The following is a 14,963-nucleotide window of genomic DNA, read 5'->3' as shown; positions in this document are numbered from 1 at the left end:
TATTTATGAAATAAATGGTGAGAGATCACACTTTACCCTCTAAAATGAAGTTCAAAATTTAAAAGATTCAAATCGATTTATACTTACCTTTTATGCATAAGCACAGTTGCATATAATTATTCATGATCTGTACAAAACGGAAAGTAAGCCAACAAGACGAACAAGAAGATGCACAATCACATTAATAAATGTTATTTCATTACTCAATTTCTCAAATTAAAAACAAAATTAAGTACGTAAAGAATATAATTTAAACATTAAGAAGACTCAACATGTGAATAGTTATGTTAAATTGTAATCTCTCGATCCTTATCTAAAAGTCTTGAATTGGAGTCTCACTCATAACTCTAAGATAAATAAATAAATAAATAAAAGATATCTTCAAAAATGTATCATGCATTGACTATCATTAATTCATTATCAAATATGTCATGGGAAGAGTCATACTAGTTATTACTTATTACTACTAAAATTTAAAACGGCCACATTACTATTTAAGACTCTAATCTCTAGTCTCTATCCTTTATCCAATCACTATTTGACGTGTGCGCTAACATCATCTTCTCACTTTTCTAACTCCTAAGGTTCCAAGTTCCTTCTGTATAAACTATAAACAGACTAATAACTAAACACCAAAGCGATTACGCAAGTGATCGTTGAAGAGAATTAATTAATTAATTAAAGAAATTATGGCGGAGGAAATTAGATTCTTCGAGCTGAACACAGGTGCCAAGATACCTTCTGTTGGATTAGGAACTTTTCAGGCTGAAAATCCTGGAGCCTTGGCCAAAGCAGTTACCACCGCTATCAAGGTACACTCACATTTATTTTTCTATTTTTATAAGTAGAAGAGCTAACCCTAGAGGTGGATGATTATTAATTTATGATTATAATTTTTGTGTTTGACATGTCAGGTTGGATACAGACATATCGATTGTGCTTCATCTTACGGCAATCAAGCAGAGGTAATAATCATTAGTTTACTGAATGATTATGAATTTATGATCTTACCTCTTACTTGCATATGTTCTGTTATTTATAGATTTTTGACTTATTCTTAATTTTTGGTTTACATGAAAATTTGCTTATGTTAGCTGGCGAATTTGTTTATCTTTGATAAAGTGAAGTGCTCCATGTGTTTGTTAATGTTTGCTAGTAAACTTTTTGCTTTGAAGATAAAAATAAAATAAAATTGGAATCTTGGTCTCTGTAGATTGGTTCTGCTCTCAAGAAGCTTTTTGATGAAGGTGTTGTAAAGCGTGAAGAAGTATGGATCACCTCAAAACTATGGTATGTATTCTTCTGAGAATGCTGTGATATTTCTCAATGTTAGAGACATTTGGTTACTTAGTAATGTTCACTTGGTTTCTTGACTATAAACCCAGGTGCACAGATCATGATCCTGAAGATGTACCAAAAGCATTAGATAAAACGTTACAAGAGTTGCAACTTGACTATGTAGATCTCTATCTGGTATGTGTTATCTTTTATAGACTTGGAAGATTAGGCACTACTTATTGTTTTTTCAAAAGAAATTGTTTTAGTTATGCTGCTTGGTACATGAGAAATTCTTGGAACATTATGGAGCATACATATATGCCTAAGATGTTCTATGCTACACAACCAAAAAGGTTTCGACTAGAACCCTTTTATAGAAATCATAGTGGTTATTGAATACTTAGTACCATTCTTACAAGAAAATATTACAAAATAGTAGCTTACAGAAGCTCTTACAAGAAAATATTAATTTGCTTAATCGATTTCGTTTTGTTAATTGAATTGATTGGTTATGCATAGATTCACTGGCCAGTCAAAATGAAAAAGGGATCAGTTGGAATCAAGCCTGAATATCTTACGATACCAAACATCCCCAATACATGGAGAGCGATGGAGGCGATGTACGACTCTGGCAAGGCTAGAGCTATCGGGGTGAGTAATTTCTCTTCAAAGAAGCTTCAAGATCTGTTGGATATAGCGCGTGTTCCTCCTGCAGTTAATCAAGTGGAGTTGCATCCGCAATGGCAGCAGCCAAAGTTGCATGAATTCTGTAAATCCAAAGGAATTCACCTATCTGTAAGCAAAACATCCAGTGACCTATTTCAAAATCTAGATGATTCAATAAATGAATTATTGTTTTTTTTTTTTTTATTTGGGAAACATAAAGAAGTTATCCAGAGCTAGTTGAAGATAAATTTGATGCAGCTTCTAATGGGTGTACATATGAACCATTCTGAATTTCTGAATTTCCTTCTCCAGGGATATTCTCCACTAGGTTCTCAATTTAACGGTCACAAGAATAACCTCCTTAAGAATCCTGTGCTTAATGTGGTTGCGGATAAGTTAGGGAAGACACCGGCACAAGTGGCCCTCAGGTGGGGTCTGCAAGCAGGGCATAGTGTACTGCCAAAGAGTGCTAACGACGAGAGGATCAAGAGCAACTTTGATGTCTTTGACTGGTCTATCCCTGACGATCTAATGGCCAAGTTTTCTGAAATTAAGCAGGCAAGTGATAAATTTAATCTACTTTTTTCATAGCTACTTTGGGTTTGGTTCGTTCAACTAGTCCAAGAGTCTTCCATAATTCTTTGGCCACTAACCCTGCAATTTGTTATCATCTAGAGGAAGGTTAACACATTATGTAATAAGATTACTGTTATTTCATATTACCAACCAGAAATGTTGCCATCTTCTAAATTATGGGTAAAGTTATAATGACTTGTTTGGAAGACTACCAATTAGGTTCTACATGGTTAATGTAGATTACCTCTTAGAAGGTAATATGGATTACGTAAAGGTAATGCTACGGTGAAGAGTGAAGTTTTAGTGAATAATGAAGGTTGCTTATGCACATGTTTCTTTATAAATTTAGTAAAAATCTTCCTTCTTTATCTAATTCTAATTTTCACCAAAGAAATTTCCTTACAGTAATATTCAACAAAAGAAAACGGTAATGTATTGACCACTTCAAAGTTTTCTTGGTGAATCTTTTCTTACACTTCTTATCCTATAATATTTAGGCAATTTATTCTTCCTGCTACTCTCAAAAAAAATCTAATAGTTTTTGAGTTTCTCCTGGCACTTATTTTTCTTCTAGCATTTTTGTTGACGCCATAATTCATTTTTTATGCCTGGCACAACAATAAGTATGTTTGTCAGAATGTAAATAATAATAATAAAATAAATAAAGATAAAACGAAGCTTCTTTTAAATAACACTGGTATTTAACTCATGCAGGAGAGGGTTATTGATGGTACTGGATTATTTGTGCATGAAACTTATGGTGCATATAAGACTCCTGCAGAACTCTGGGATGGAGAATAGAGGGGTTTGCAGCATCAAGATGGCAATGGTGATAGTACAAAAGTTATTGTGGAAAATTATTTTCTTCGCCATGTGATATTCTATGCCACACTGTATTATATGTTGGTCTATGCTTGAACATAGGTGTTGTCATTGCCATGGTTTCTCAAGGAAAATAATTTTTAATAAAATAAATGATTGTTGTATTTTAAATTCTGTTAAACTTATTCAAAGAACTAAAATGTATGAATGAGAGAAGAGGTGATTTGAGGAACTCTAATATCCTTATTAGCCAGGAGTTAGAAATTAGATTTAGTTAAAGTTAGTTCATGGGTTAGTAACTCTTAGAAGGCATACAGCCATACATCTTAATTTCTTTTTATCTTTAAATATAGTTGTGAACATAATTCTTTAAAAAAGTCGTTGATATAACGTTTTTTTTTTCTTGAGAAAAGATGAAAGATTGAAGTGGCGTATTGTACCCTCCCCACAACAAATTCAGTAGTAATTGTTTTGTGGCAGTTACTAGAAGTTAGTATCAAACTACCGTTAGCGTTTTCCAAATATTTCACCACAAAAATCATTCTAAGTGCTCAGTAGAACTGCAAACTATTACAAACCATATGATCGGAGCAGGGACGGATCCACTAATGTGGGTGTGGGGATAAGCATCTTTATTACAATTTGAAATTTTATTGAGTAGTATATAATAATAATATTTATTTGCTCCTACTAAATTATTAAATTTAATTTCACAATAATTTTTTATTCAATTTTTGACACTTGATAACCAATTTGAGAATTTTATATTAGATGTTTATTATAATAATCAATTTTCAAATTTAAATAAGATTAGTGTTCTTTCTTAGAAATCAACTTGAAAGAATATTATCTATCCATTTGTGTTTCTTCTTTTAAAATTAGCTTTAGTTTTTTTCATAATAACTATACTAATTGAATTATTTTTATTATAAAAATTATTATAATGTTATATATATTTCGCTCCGACTATCAAAATTTTCTGGATGAATCGGAGTATACATACACAATTGATAATTCTAAGATGGCAAATGTGTTCCTTTGAGAAAGCAAAGGCAATTCTAGTAGTGACTACACTAAACGAAATAAATAAATAGAGCAGGCAGTAGAAGAAAGAGCAAGCAGAATAATCAATTCAATTTAGGATTAGAATAATCAAGGCACTTTAGGCTACAAATTAACAATGACTAGCAACTCAAAATTAAGGCTAGTCACACCAATCCAGATATCTTAAACTGAAATACATGAAAACTACTTTACAAATTAATATAAATACTACTTCAAGATTACAATATTGTGAGAACAAGAAACTAAGATATCTTTATAATCAGATCCAACAAATTGACCAAAAGAATTGTTCCAATGGAAAAAGGCAACATACCTTATTTTAAAGTTTCATAACTCCTCTAGAAATTATTTCACGAAGAAGCTTTTCTGCTTTATCATTTTCATTCCTTTCAAGAAGAGCTCTTATAATTATCTATAAGTTATTATGTCAGGGGAGCAACCTTCTTATCCATTTCTAAAAGCAAGATCATGACTCCATCAAACAAGCCGTTTTTACAAAGCCCACTTATCATAGCAAAATATGTTTTGACATCCAATTGGTAGCTGTTGACGAAAAGATGCTGGAAAAGCTGTTGTGCTGTTTTAAGTTTCCCACCTTTGCACAATCCTTAGATAAGTACGGTACATGTGACTAAATCAGGACGAATCCCTTTGTCAACGAACTTTTTGAAAAAATTCTATGGTCTCTTCAAGATGTTTACTCTTGTGCAACCCATCTAACAAGATCTTGTAACTATTTAAATTAAGGCATTGACCACGGACATACATTGATTCAGAAGATCTTGCACATCAGACCCAGATTTGCATAATCCATCAATAAGAGAGTTAAATGTTAGTATTAGGAACTAAATTTCTTTCTAGCATCTCATTAAAAAAGGCCATGGCTTTATCCACTATTCTCTTCTTACAATATCCATCAATCATGATATTATAACTCTCAAGCCCATTTTCACCTTATCATCAAACAAAGTAGTTGTTTTACTCACTTTCTTGACAAGAAAATCCCCATCTATTAAAGTATTGTAAGTAACAATATCAGGTTTAAGACCTCTTTGCAACATCAAATGAAACACTGTGTGGGCTTATGTGGCATTTCCATCCTTACAAAGTGCATGTTATAAGTATGAAGGTTAGGCTTGATGTTGGTTTGCACCGTTTGATTCAACAGTTTAGTGGTTTCTTCTAGTTGATTCACACAGCATAAACCATGAATTAGAGAGCTGTAACTAATAACATCAGGAGAAATCTCTCGTGCAATCATCTTAAAGAAATATTTTCCTATCTCGTTGAAAAGACCCTCTTTACATAACCCATCAATAACTGTACTATACATTACCACATTAAGCTTGATTGGTTGCCTCTTTAGCTCTTGCATCAACTTAATCGTAACTATTGTATGTCCAATCTTACAAAGACCATTGATTAATTTCTCATTCATAACCTTATCAAGCTGATATCCTTATGCTTTGAGCTCATCATGAAATTTCAAAACTAACTTAACCTTTTTAATAGGAGTAACGAAACCGACAAACTGGACAAAAAAACCGAAAATCGAAATAACCAAAAAATTAAATTTTGCAGTTTTTTATTCGGTTCGATTTGGTTTTTAGTTTTAGTTAAAAAAACATGAATCAAAGGTATATAAATAAAACATTTAAATTTTCCTAACCCTAATGAGCCTACCCAAAGCCCATTCATTCACTTTCACCTCCTCAGCCCCGCAAATTTCAATACCTTGCCCTACCTTAAACTCTCAACTAGGGGTTTTAAAAATCTCCAAGAAGATCTAGGGGTGTTCATGGATCGGATTCGATCCGCATATCTGCGGTATTCATCTGAATCCGATTTGAAAATTGCGGATATGGATCCAATCCCCAAAGCTATCGAATCAGATCGGATCCGATCCGCACACTAATAGGATCGGATTGCGGATTTTGTGTAAGAATCCACATATCCACGTATCCGCAAAAATAAAGAAATAAATAAGTAAATATTCTTTTTATGTTTTATTTCAACTAATAATTATCATATATGTTGTATTATTTTAATTTATTATTTAAGTAAAGTATGTTTAATATTATTTTAAGAGTAAACATATTTAAAAGAATAGAAAAATGAATTTTATTGATATTTTTTTAATAAAAATAACCTTTTAAAAATATTTTGTGTTTTGCGGATATATCCGATATTCAATCCGATCCGATTCGCAAATGTACGGATCGAATCAGATCTAAGCTTAAAAAATGCGGATATTGGATCCGATCTGATGATTTTAGTGCGGATCGGATCGAAATTTTGGCTAGATTCGATCCGCGTTCACCCTACACAGGAAGCGGGGATCTTTGTGGAAACCATCCCTAATGAAACCCAATAGCGAGAAATTTTATCCGAATATGGGGATAAAATTCTTCCGAAACAAATGCGAAAACTCGAGCAGAAATTGTTGTCCTATCCCCACATTTTTTGTAGTTTTCAAATATGTTAAATTACTTAAACATATTTAGTAATTTATTTATTTTTTTCTTTAATTTTTTAGTCATTTCACCTCCCATATATATATATATATATATTGAAAAGTTAAGCACTAGCACGGTAGCACCACTACCCAGTCAGTCACCCTCACCCCTCCTCGCGACCCCCCTTCTGCGTTCTCTCCATCTTCTCTGCACCCAGCCAGCCACCTCCGAACACCTCCCTCGCCACTGTCCGTTTTACCTTGCCGTCCTACTCACTGCACCATCACCACACCGCGCCGTTCCCCCTCTGCTGCATTGCTGCGACTTTATCTTCTCCCCTTTTTCTTCGACAACGTCGCTGCTCCGTTGAGTCCGTTCAGCTCCTGTGCCGCCGCCGTCCTGCATTGCTATTCCGCGTCTTTGCTATTCTCTTTGCCGGCGTCTCTCACCTCTTCGGCCATTTCTCCCTTATCCCTGGTAAGATTTACTACTCTCTCCTTTTCTGCTTGGATTTTAGCATTTTACTTCATTAATTTGATTTCATACTAATTAATCATTAGTTTCTGATAATGTAATTTTTCATATTTTAAATTCTATTTTTTTCCATGAATTTATTTTTATTTTGATTTTTTTATATTGGTGGCTGTTATTTTTTGTTAATGAATGCAGTTCTGAACTTCTGATTTTTTGATGTTGGTGGTTGTTATTTTTATTAGGTATGATTGTATGATTTCTTATTAAAACAACGTTTAGGAAATGCTGTGATCGATTGTTTTATAACTTTTTTTATGAAAATTACTTGAAAGAATTAAAGTAAAAAAAAAAACTTGAAGAAGCAAGTTACTTTAAAATGAGTTGACTTGTCTATTTGGTTAGTTTGAGTATTAAAAAATAAATTTAACATAATTATTTTATTTAATAGATTACAGTAAAATTATTTCAGTTGTCAATATAATACTTTAAGGTCCTCATCATCAATTGAATGATTAAACTTGTTGAGCTTGAAATTTAAGTATATTATTATCGAATTATGAGAAGTAAATTGGAAAAGAACTACATTTAAAAGATTTTATTTTATAGACTATGATTTGTTATTTTGTAGTTTTGGACTTATAAATTGTAATCTTGAATAATATATGTATGTGTGTTGTAATAATATTTTGTGTTTTTTTTTTTAATTTTTTAATTTTTTCACTGTACTTTCCATATAAATGTTCGATATAAGAAGATGGAGAACAGAGCCCAAGAAACGCAGAGAATGGGGATGGGGACAATTACCCTCCGGGCGGGGATCGTGGCGGGGACGGGGACAAAATATGGTGGCAGGGATGGGAGTAGTCCATTGACATCCCTACTCTCAACCCCTTGTCTTCAACTCTCCTCTGCCATCCTCCAGATTGCAGCAGCTGCGAAGGAGCCTTTCTCGGTTTCTCCCCCTTGTCCCCTCCTTCTCCCTCTCCCTTCCTTTTAGCCGCCTTTCTCGGTTTCTCCTTCTTGTCCCCTCCTTCTCCCTCTCCCCTTCCTCGTAGCCGCTCTCTCTCCGTCGTCTCCCACGCAGTGAAACAGCAGCAGCATGCACTAGCAGCAAATGACTCGTTGTGTTGTCGTCCACGTATCAATAGCCCCATGTCGCCTCCATGCCGCTCAGCACAGCGCACTCCAGCTGCCGTGTCGTCTGTCACGCAGGTTTATTCTTGGTTTTCTTTTTTATTTTTCATTCTCTATCTGCCATTTTTTCCTTTTCCATTTTTGTTATAATTTTTTTGTGATTATTAATTGTTCTTGATTTTAATTTTTTCTTGGTTCACTGCTATTATTAAGTTTAATTTTTCTCCAGTTCTTTTAGCCTCGTCGCCTCCGTCGCAGCATCTCCCTCGTCTCACCATCCTGCATCTCCGTCGTCCTCTCTAATGGAGCCTAAGCCTCAGGTTTGTTTTTTTGTTCTGATTCTATTTTTTTTTAAATTCTGATTTAGTCTTTTTATTGATTCTAATTTGTAATGACACTTGGTTGGCTTGTTCTTGATTCTATGGCTGAGTTGTTAATTCTGATTTTATTTTTTTAACTCTGAACTTTTTGTTCTGCTTTGATTTAGGGTAATTCTGGTTTAGGGTTGATTTTGAACTTTTTATTTATTCAATGTTAATGCCGGAAAGGAGAAGGTGAAAGAGGAAGAATTTGTGGAATTAGTTTGGTTGTATTTCTGATTTAGTTTGGTTATACTGAGTCGGTCTCTTGCTTTTCTTTTTGCTTATTGATATTTTTGAGTCAGGTTGATTATTGTTCGATCTGCTTATGCTATTTTTGCAAAATTGTCAATGATTTTAATTTGTTGTGCTTCTGTTAATGATTCCTGAGGCAGTCGATTACTTGCTAGTGACTTTGTCAAATAGTATGAATGGTTTTTGTTTGAATTAATTAAATAAATCGAATAAACAGAACCAAAATAAATCCATTTCAATTGGTTTGATTTGGTTTGAATGGTCTTGGTAAAAAAACTGAACTAAACTGAACCGCAGTTTTAATAATCAATTGGATCGGATCGGATGACTTTTTTTTCTAAATAACCGAACCAAATTGCACCATACCACGAACACCCCTACCCAATAATACACCATTCTTTCATGAAGTGATGTTAAAGTTATGACATCCAATTCATATCCCATCTTGACAATCTTCCCCAACACAGAAAAAGCATAATCCATATGACTAATATAGCAAAAGCAATTTATCAACATGCCCAAAGTAATCAAGCTAGGAGCTATTTCCCTAAATTCTAACTGTGAAAATAGTGAAATAGCAATGTGATAGTGTTTCTCTCTAATAAGAGATTTAAGAAGCTTACCAATTTCAACATGAGAAGGAGGATGGTGCCGATTGGCGATTGATGAGGCGATTGAAGGAGAAAATAACATAATCAGCATTATGTATATGAGAATAATAAGGGTGAGAATGAGAGAAAAAAGGGAAAAGTGAAAGAAGCAAGTGTTAGCATGAAAGGTTCGCAACAAAGAATATCTCATAATTGCAGAACTCAACATCTTAAAATTAGTCGTCTATGAAGTATGAAGAATGAAAAAGTTTCTTAAATCACTTATTAGGGAAAAATACTAAAACTGCTGTTTTGCTTTTTTCACAATTAGAGTTCAGGAGAATTGCTCCTACCTTGACTTCTCTAAGCATGTTGATCTAATGTTTTTGCCAAATGGGTCATATTGGTTATGCTTTTTCTGTAATGAACAAGATTGTTAAGATGAGATATGAATTGAATGTCATAACTTTAACAAACACTCATGAAAGAACGGTGTATTATTGGCAAGGTTAGGTTTGTTTTGGAATTTCATGATGTGGTTAGAGCACAAGGGTAACATCTGTATACGGTTACGTCTTTATAAGATAGGGCAAACAAGAGCTGCGATTGAACTGCTGGAAAATGAATCCAGTGATAACTCTTCTGAAAATGAATTTGTTTTGTTTGCTAAGAAATTCAGAAAAATGGTGAAGTTGAAGGAACGAAACAAAGGAGGCAGCTCAAGGAAGTCAAAGAGGGATCTCAGTAAAGTAATTTGTTACAACTGTAAAAAAGCTGGGCACTTCAAGTCTGATTGTCCAAAACTGAAGAAGGAGGACAAGCCGAAAAAAGAAAAGAAGAAAGGTCTCATGGCATCTTGGGAGGACTTGGAGAATGACTCTAATGAAGATGATGAAACAGAAACCAAGTCTCAAACGTGTCTCATGGCTGACATAGTTGATGAGGTAATATTTCCTGAACCCTCAACTGAAGACTTTCATCTTAAGATTGATCATCTTTCTAAAAAGATTAAATGTTTCTTAAACGAAAACCAAGATCTTGAGTCTCAAATAGAAATACTAAAAGCTAAAAATGGTTTTCTTAAAGATAAATTAAGGGAAGCCAAAACTGCTGTAGATCTTGTTGAGGAAAATAAGCGGTTGAAAGCTGAACTTAAAAGCTGTGAATATCACCATTCTGTGACTGAAAATCTAAATTATTTTGAGAAAAATGAGTGGCTGCATAAAGAGATAAAAAGACTTAAAGAGGACCTAGCCAGCTTTGCTCAAAGTTCTAAAAATTTAAATCAACTCTTGGCTAGCCAAAAATCTCTTTATGATAAAGCTGGTTTGGGTTTTCACAAATCTAAAACATTCATTGAAAAACCTTCCTTTACCAACATGGCATCCTCTTCAGATGACATAAGGTTTTAAAACCTAACTAGCTTTAAAAAAATAGCAACTCATAAATTTTGTAGATTATGCAATCGGAATGGACATTTTCCTATTCAGTACTTCATAAGTGAAAGGATGATTGGAAATAAAGTTTTCAAAATTATTTGTGATTATAATGGCTTGGGACAAAGGAGATGGTTTAACATCAAAGGATCCAAAAAGATTTGGATACCTAAGGTCACTTAAGCTTATTTTGTAGGTTTGCCTAGCATCCAAAAGAAAGGACAACATGTGGTATATGGATAGTGGGTGCTCTAGGCATATGACCGGAAAGTCAACATTCTTCATCAAGCTTGATGAGTATGATGGAGGCTTTGTTACTTTCGGTGACAACAAAAAAGGTAAAATAGTGGCCATAGGTAAAGTTGGTAAGAACTTCTCTTCCTTTATTAGTGATGTTTTGCTTGTTGATGGATTGAAACATAATTTACTAAGCATTAGCTAACTGTGTGATCTTGGATATTGGGTTATTTTTAGACAATTGGATTGCTTGGTTGTATGTGAAAAATCTAGTGACATTTTGTTTGAGGCTAAAAGGTGCAAAAATATATATGGATTAACTCTAGAGGACTTAAAGGATAAAAAAGTAACCTGTTTTACACCACTTGAATCTGAAAAATGGCTTTTGCATAAGAAATTGGGTCATGCAAGCATGTACCAAATTTCTGAGCTTGTTAAGAAAAATTTGGTTAGAGGAATTTCTAATATTAAATTTGATAAGGATATTACTTATGATGTTTGTCAACTAGGCAAACAAGTAAAATCATCTTTTAAACCAAAAGAAGGAATTTCCACTAAAAGGCCATTAGAAATGTTACACATTGATCTCTTTGGTCTAACTAGAACTCAAAGTTTGGGGCTAAACATTATGGTTTTGTAGTAGTGGATGATTACTCTAGATTTGGTTGGGTTCTTTTCTTAGCTCACAAGAATGATGCATTTCATGCTTTTTCATCTCTTTGTAAAAAGATCCAAAACGAAAAAGATTTAAAAATTGTCCAATTGAGAAGCGATCATGGAAAGGAGTTTGAAAATCAAGATTTTGAAAAATTTTGTGATGAACTTGGAATAGCACATAACTTTTCATGCCCAAGAATACCTCAACAAAATGGGGTTGTTGAAAGAAGGAATAGAAGCTTTCAAGAAATGACTAGGACAATACTTTATGAAAATGATATTCTAAAATTTTTGTGGGTTGAAGCTGTAAATACTTCTTGTTACATTTTGAATAGAACCATCATTCGAAAAGGTTTAAAAGAAAACTCCATATGAGCTTTGGAGAGGAACCCCACCCATTCTTAAGTATTTCCACATTTTTGGATGTAAATGCTTTGTACTCAACAATAAAGAAAATCTTGGAAAATTCGATCCAAAAACTTTTGAAGGAATATTTGTTGGATACTCCACCACTAGCAAAGCATTTAGGATTTACCTCAAAGAACATAGAACAATAGAGCAATCCATACATGTGTCCTTTTGTGATTCTAATTCTATTCCAAGTGCTGTGTTAGATGATGATGCAGGAAGTGAAGCTGATGTGAACCATCAAGCAAGTCAAGAAAAATCCAAAATTGTCCCAAGTGATGAATCTGTCCATCCAGAAATGTCTCATCAAGATGGAGGAGACATTTCAGTTTTGTCTCCTAAACAAGCCAGAGAATCCAAAACAGAGCTGTCCACTAAAATTTGTCAAGGCAGAAACGTTCCTTACAGGCCACGAGAATGGAAGTTTTTGAAGGGTTACCATTATGAATTCATTATTGGGGATCCTTCTCAAGGCATAACCACTAGATCCTCAAGCAAGAAGCAAATGAAACCAAGCAATGTTGCCTTCTTATCCTAATTGGAACCTTTCAATATGAAGCAAGCTCTTGAAGACCCCTCATGGGTCAAATCCATGAAAGAAGAGCTAGCACAATTTGAAAAGAATGAGGTTTGGACCCTTGTACCAAATCCAAATGGTAAAAAGGTAATTGGTACAAAATGGATTTTCAAGAATAAATTGGGTGAGGATGGTAGTGTGGTTCGTAACAAGGCTAGACTAGTGGCCCAATGTTACGATCAAGAGGAATGAATTGATTTTGATGGGTCATTTGCCCCGGTAGTAAGAATGGAAGCAATTAGGTTGTTTCTTGCCTATGTTGCCCACAAGGGCTTTAAAATATTTCAAATGGATGTTAAATGTGCTTTTCTTAATGGTTTTATAGATAGGGAAGTATTTGTGGCTCAACCCCCGGTTTTGAAAGTAAAGAATTTGTAAATCATGTTTTTAAACTCTCTAAAGCTATTTATGGCTGTTCATACCCTGGGTCGAGCTGTCTGACCCGGGATGTTTAGCGACATGGCGACCGACCTCTTCAGGTCCGACTATCCGATCTCTTCTTAAAGAGATCGACCAAATCAACAGGAAAGCTCAATAAAGGGCCCAAATAGAGGAACACGACCCAAATCCAAAGGCAATCCAAGCCTACAGAGATAAAGGCGGTTCCCTTGAAGATAAGCTGACTTCACCCAAAATAAGATAAGATAAGATAAGATAACTAACTTATCTTATCAGAAAGGTCATCCCACACTACTATAAATACACTGGAGCACCCAGGTACAACTCATACTCTGATTCTATAATAAACCTGCTTAATACTCGTGCTAACTTAAGCATCAGAGTCTCTTGCAGGTACCCTCCACCCTCCGGTGACCAAGGATCAGAAGTGCAGCCAGTCCAACAAGTCGGACACAACAGCTCCGGCCGCCACCAGCCAGCCGGACACGTTATCTCTGACCAGTACAGAAGATCTCATCCGAGATCGACCTACAGTTTCAGGTAACCCTCGGAACATTGGCGCCGTTGCCGGGGACCTGGAAGTCATCCCATCACCATGGCGGACGAACAGGATGACGACCACAACTCAGATCTAGAGGACAAAATGCCTCACAAAAACACGGGTGCCACACCAAAGGACACTCCGGAATCTAACGGAGACAAAAACTCATCACACCCGGGAGTAATAGAAGCACTTCAAGATCGCCTAAAGCAACTCGAAAAAGAAAGCCAGTACCAGCAAGAAGTCGGCAAGGATCTACAAAGAGAGGTAAGACGGCGTCGAGAATTAGAAGATAAACTTCTACAACTTGAAGCCAATCTCAAAGCAAAGGCTACCCGGACCACCCCTGAGGACAACTCTAGCAAGGATCAAGATCCATTCACTAGGGAAATCATGAAGACTAAAATCCCTAAAGACTTCAAACTTCCGGATATGACTTTGTATGATGGCACTACAGATCCCAACCATCATCTCAGCAACTTCAGAAGCAGAATGTACCTTACCGACGCCTCAGATGCCGTTCGCTGCAAAGCTTTTCCAACGACTCTCACGAAGACAGCAATTAGATGGTTCGACAACCTACCTCCAAAGTCCATCTCTAACTTTGACGACCTGGCCAAAAAATTCCTGGCCAGATTCTCCATCCAAAAAGACAAGGCTAAGCACGCCCCCATTCTACTAGGTATCAAGCAAGGAGATCGGGAAAGCCTTCACAACTACATGGAAAGATTCAACAAAACATGCCTAGACATACAAAGCTTACTAACAGAGGCTGCCGTCATAGGCCTCATCAACGGCCTACGAGAAGGACCTTTCAGCCAATCGATATCAAAGAAATATCCCACATCCCTAGATGAGGTACAAGAGCGAGCAGAGAAGTACATCAACATGGAAGAAAATTCCCGACTTGGAGAAGCCTCGAAATCCGGATACACCTACCGAGATAAAGATAAAGAATCCAAGAAGAAGGAAGATCGAACAGGCAAAAAAATAAAAAAGTATCATAATTACACCACTCTTTGGGTGTCCCTTG

At 35.2% G+C, this 14,963-nt stretch overlaps 1 protein-coding gene across 1 annotated transcript; it reads left to right on the top strand.

The window, feature by feature from the left end:
- LOC107625598 (NADPH-dependent aldo-keto reductase, chloroplastic) lies at positions 545–3,579 on the top strand. The gene is made up of 7 exons (XM_016328280.2): positions 545–812; positions 915–965; positions 1,214–1,290; positions 1,386–1,473; positions 1,798–2,073; positions 2,257–2,502; positions 3,235–3,579. The coding sequence occupies exons 1-7, from the start codon at positions 690–692 to the stop codon at positions 3,319–3,321; spliced, it is 948 nt and encodes a 315-aa protein (XP_016183766.1). The 5' UTR covers positions 545–689; the 3' UTR covers positions 3,322–3,579.

Source organism: Arachis ipaensis, chromosome B02 (genome assembly GCF_000816755.2).
Source record: "Arachis ipaensis cultivar K30076 chromosome B02, Araip1.1, whole genome shotgun sequence".
NCBI lineage: Eukaryota > Viridiplantae > Streptophyta > Magnoliopsida > Fabales > Fabaceae > Arachis > Arachis ipaensis.
The sequence above is the reverse complement of the archived record's forward strand: the minus strand, read 5'-3'. Positions and strand labels throughout refer to the sequence as shown.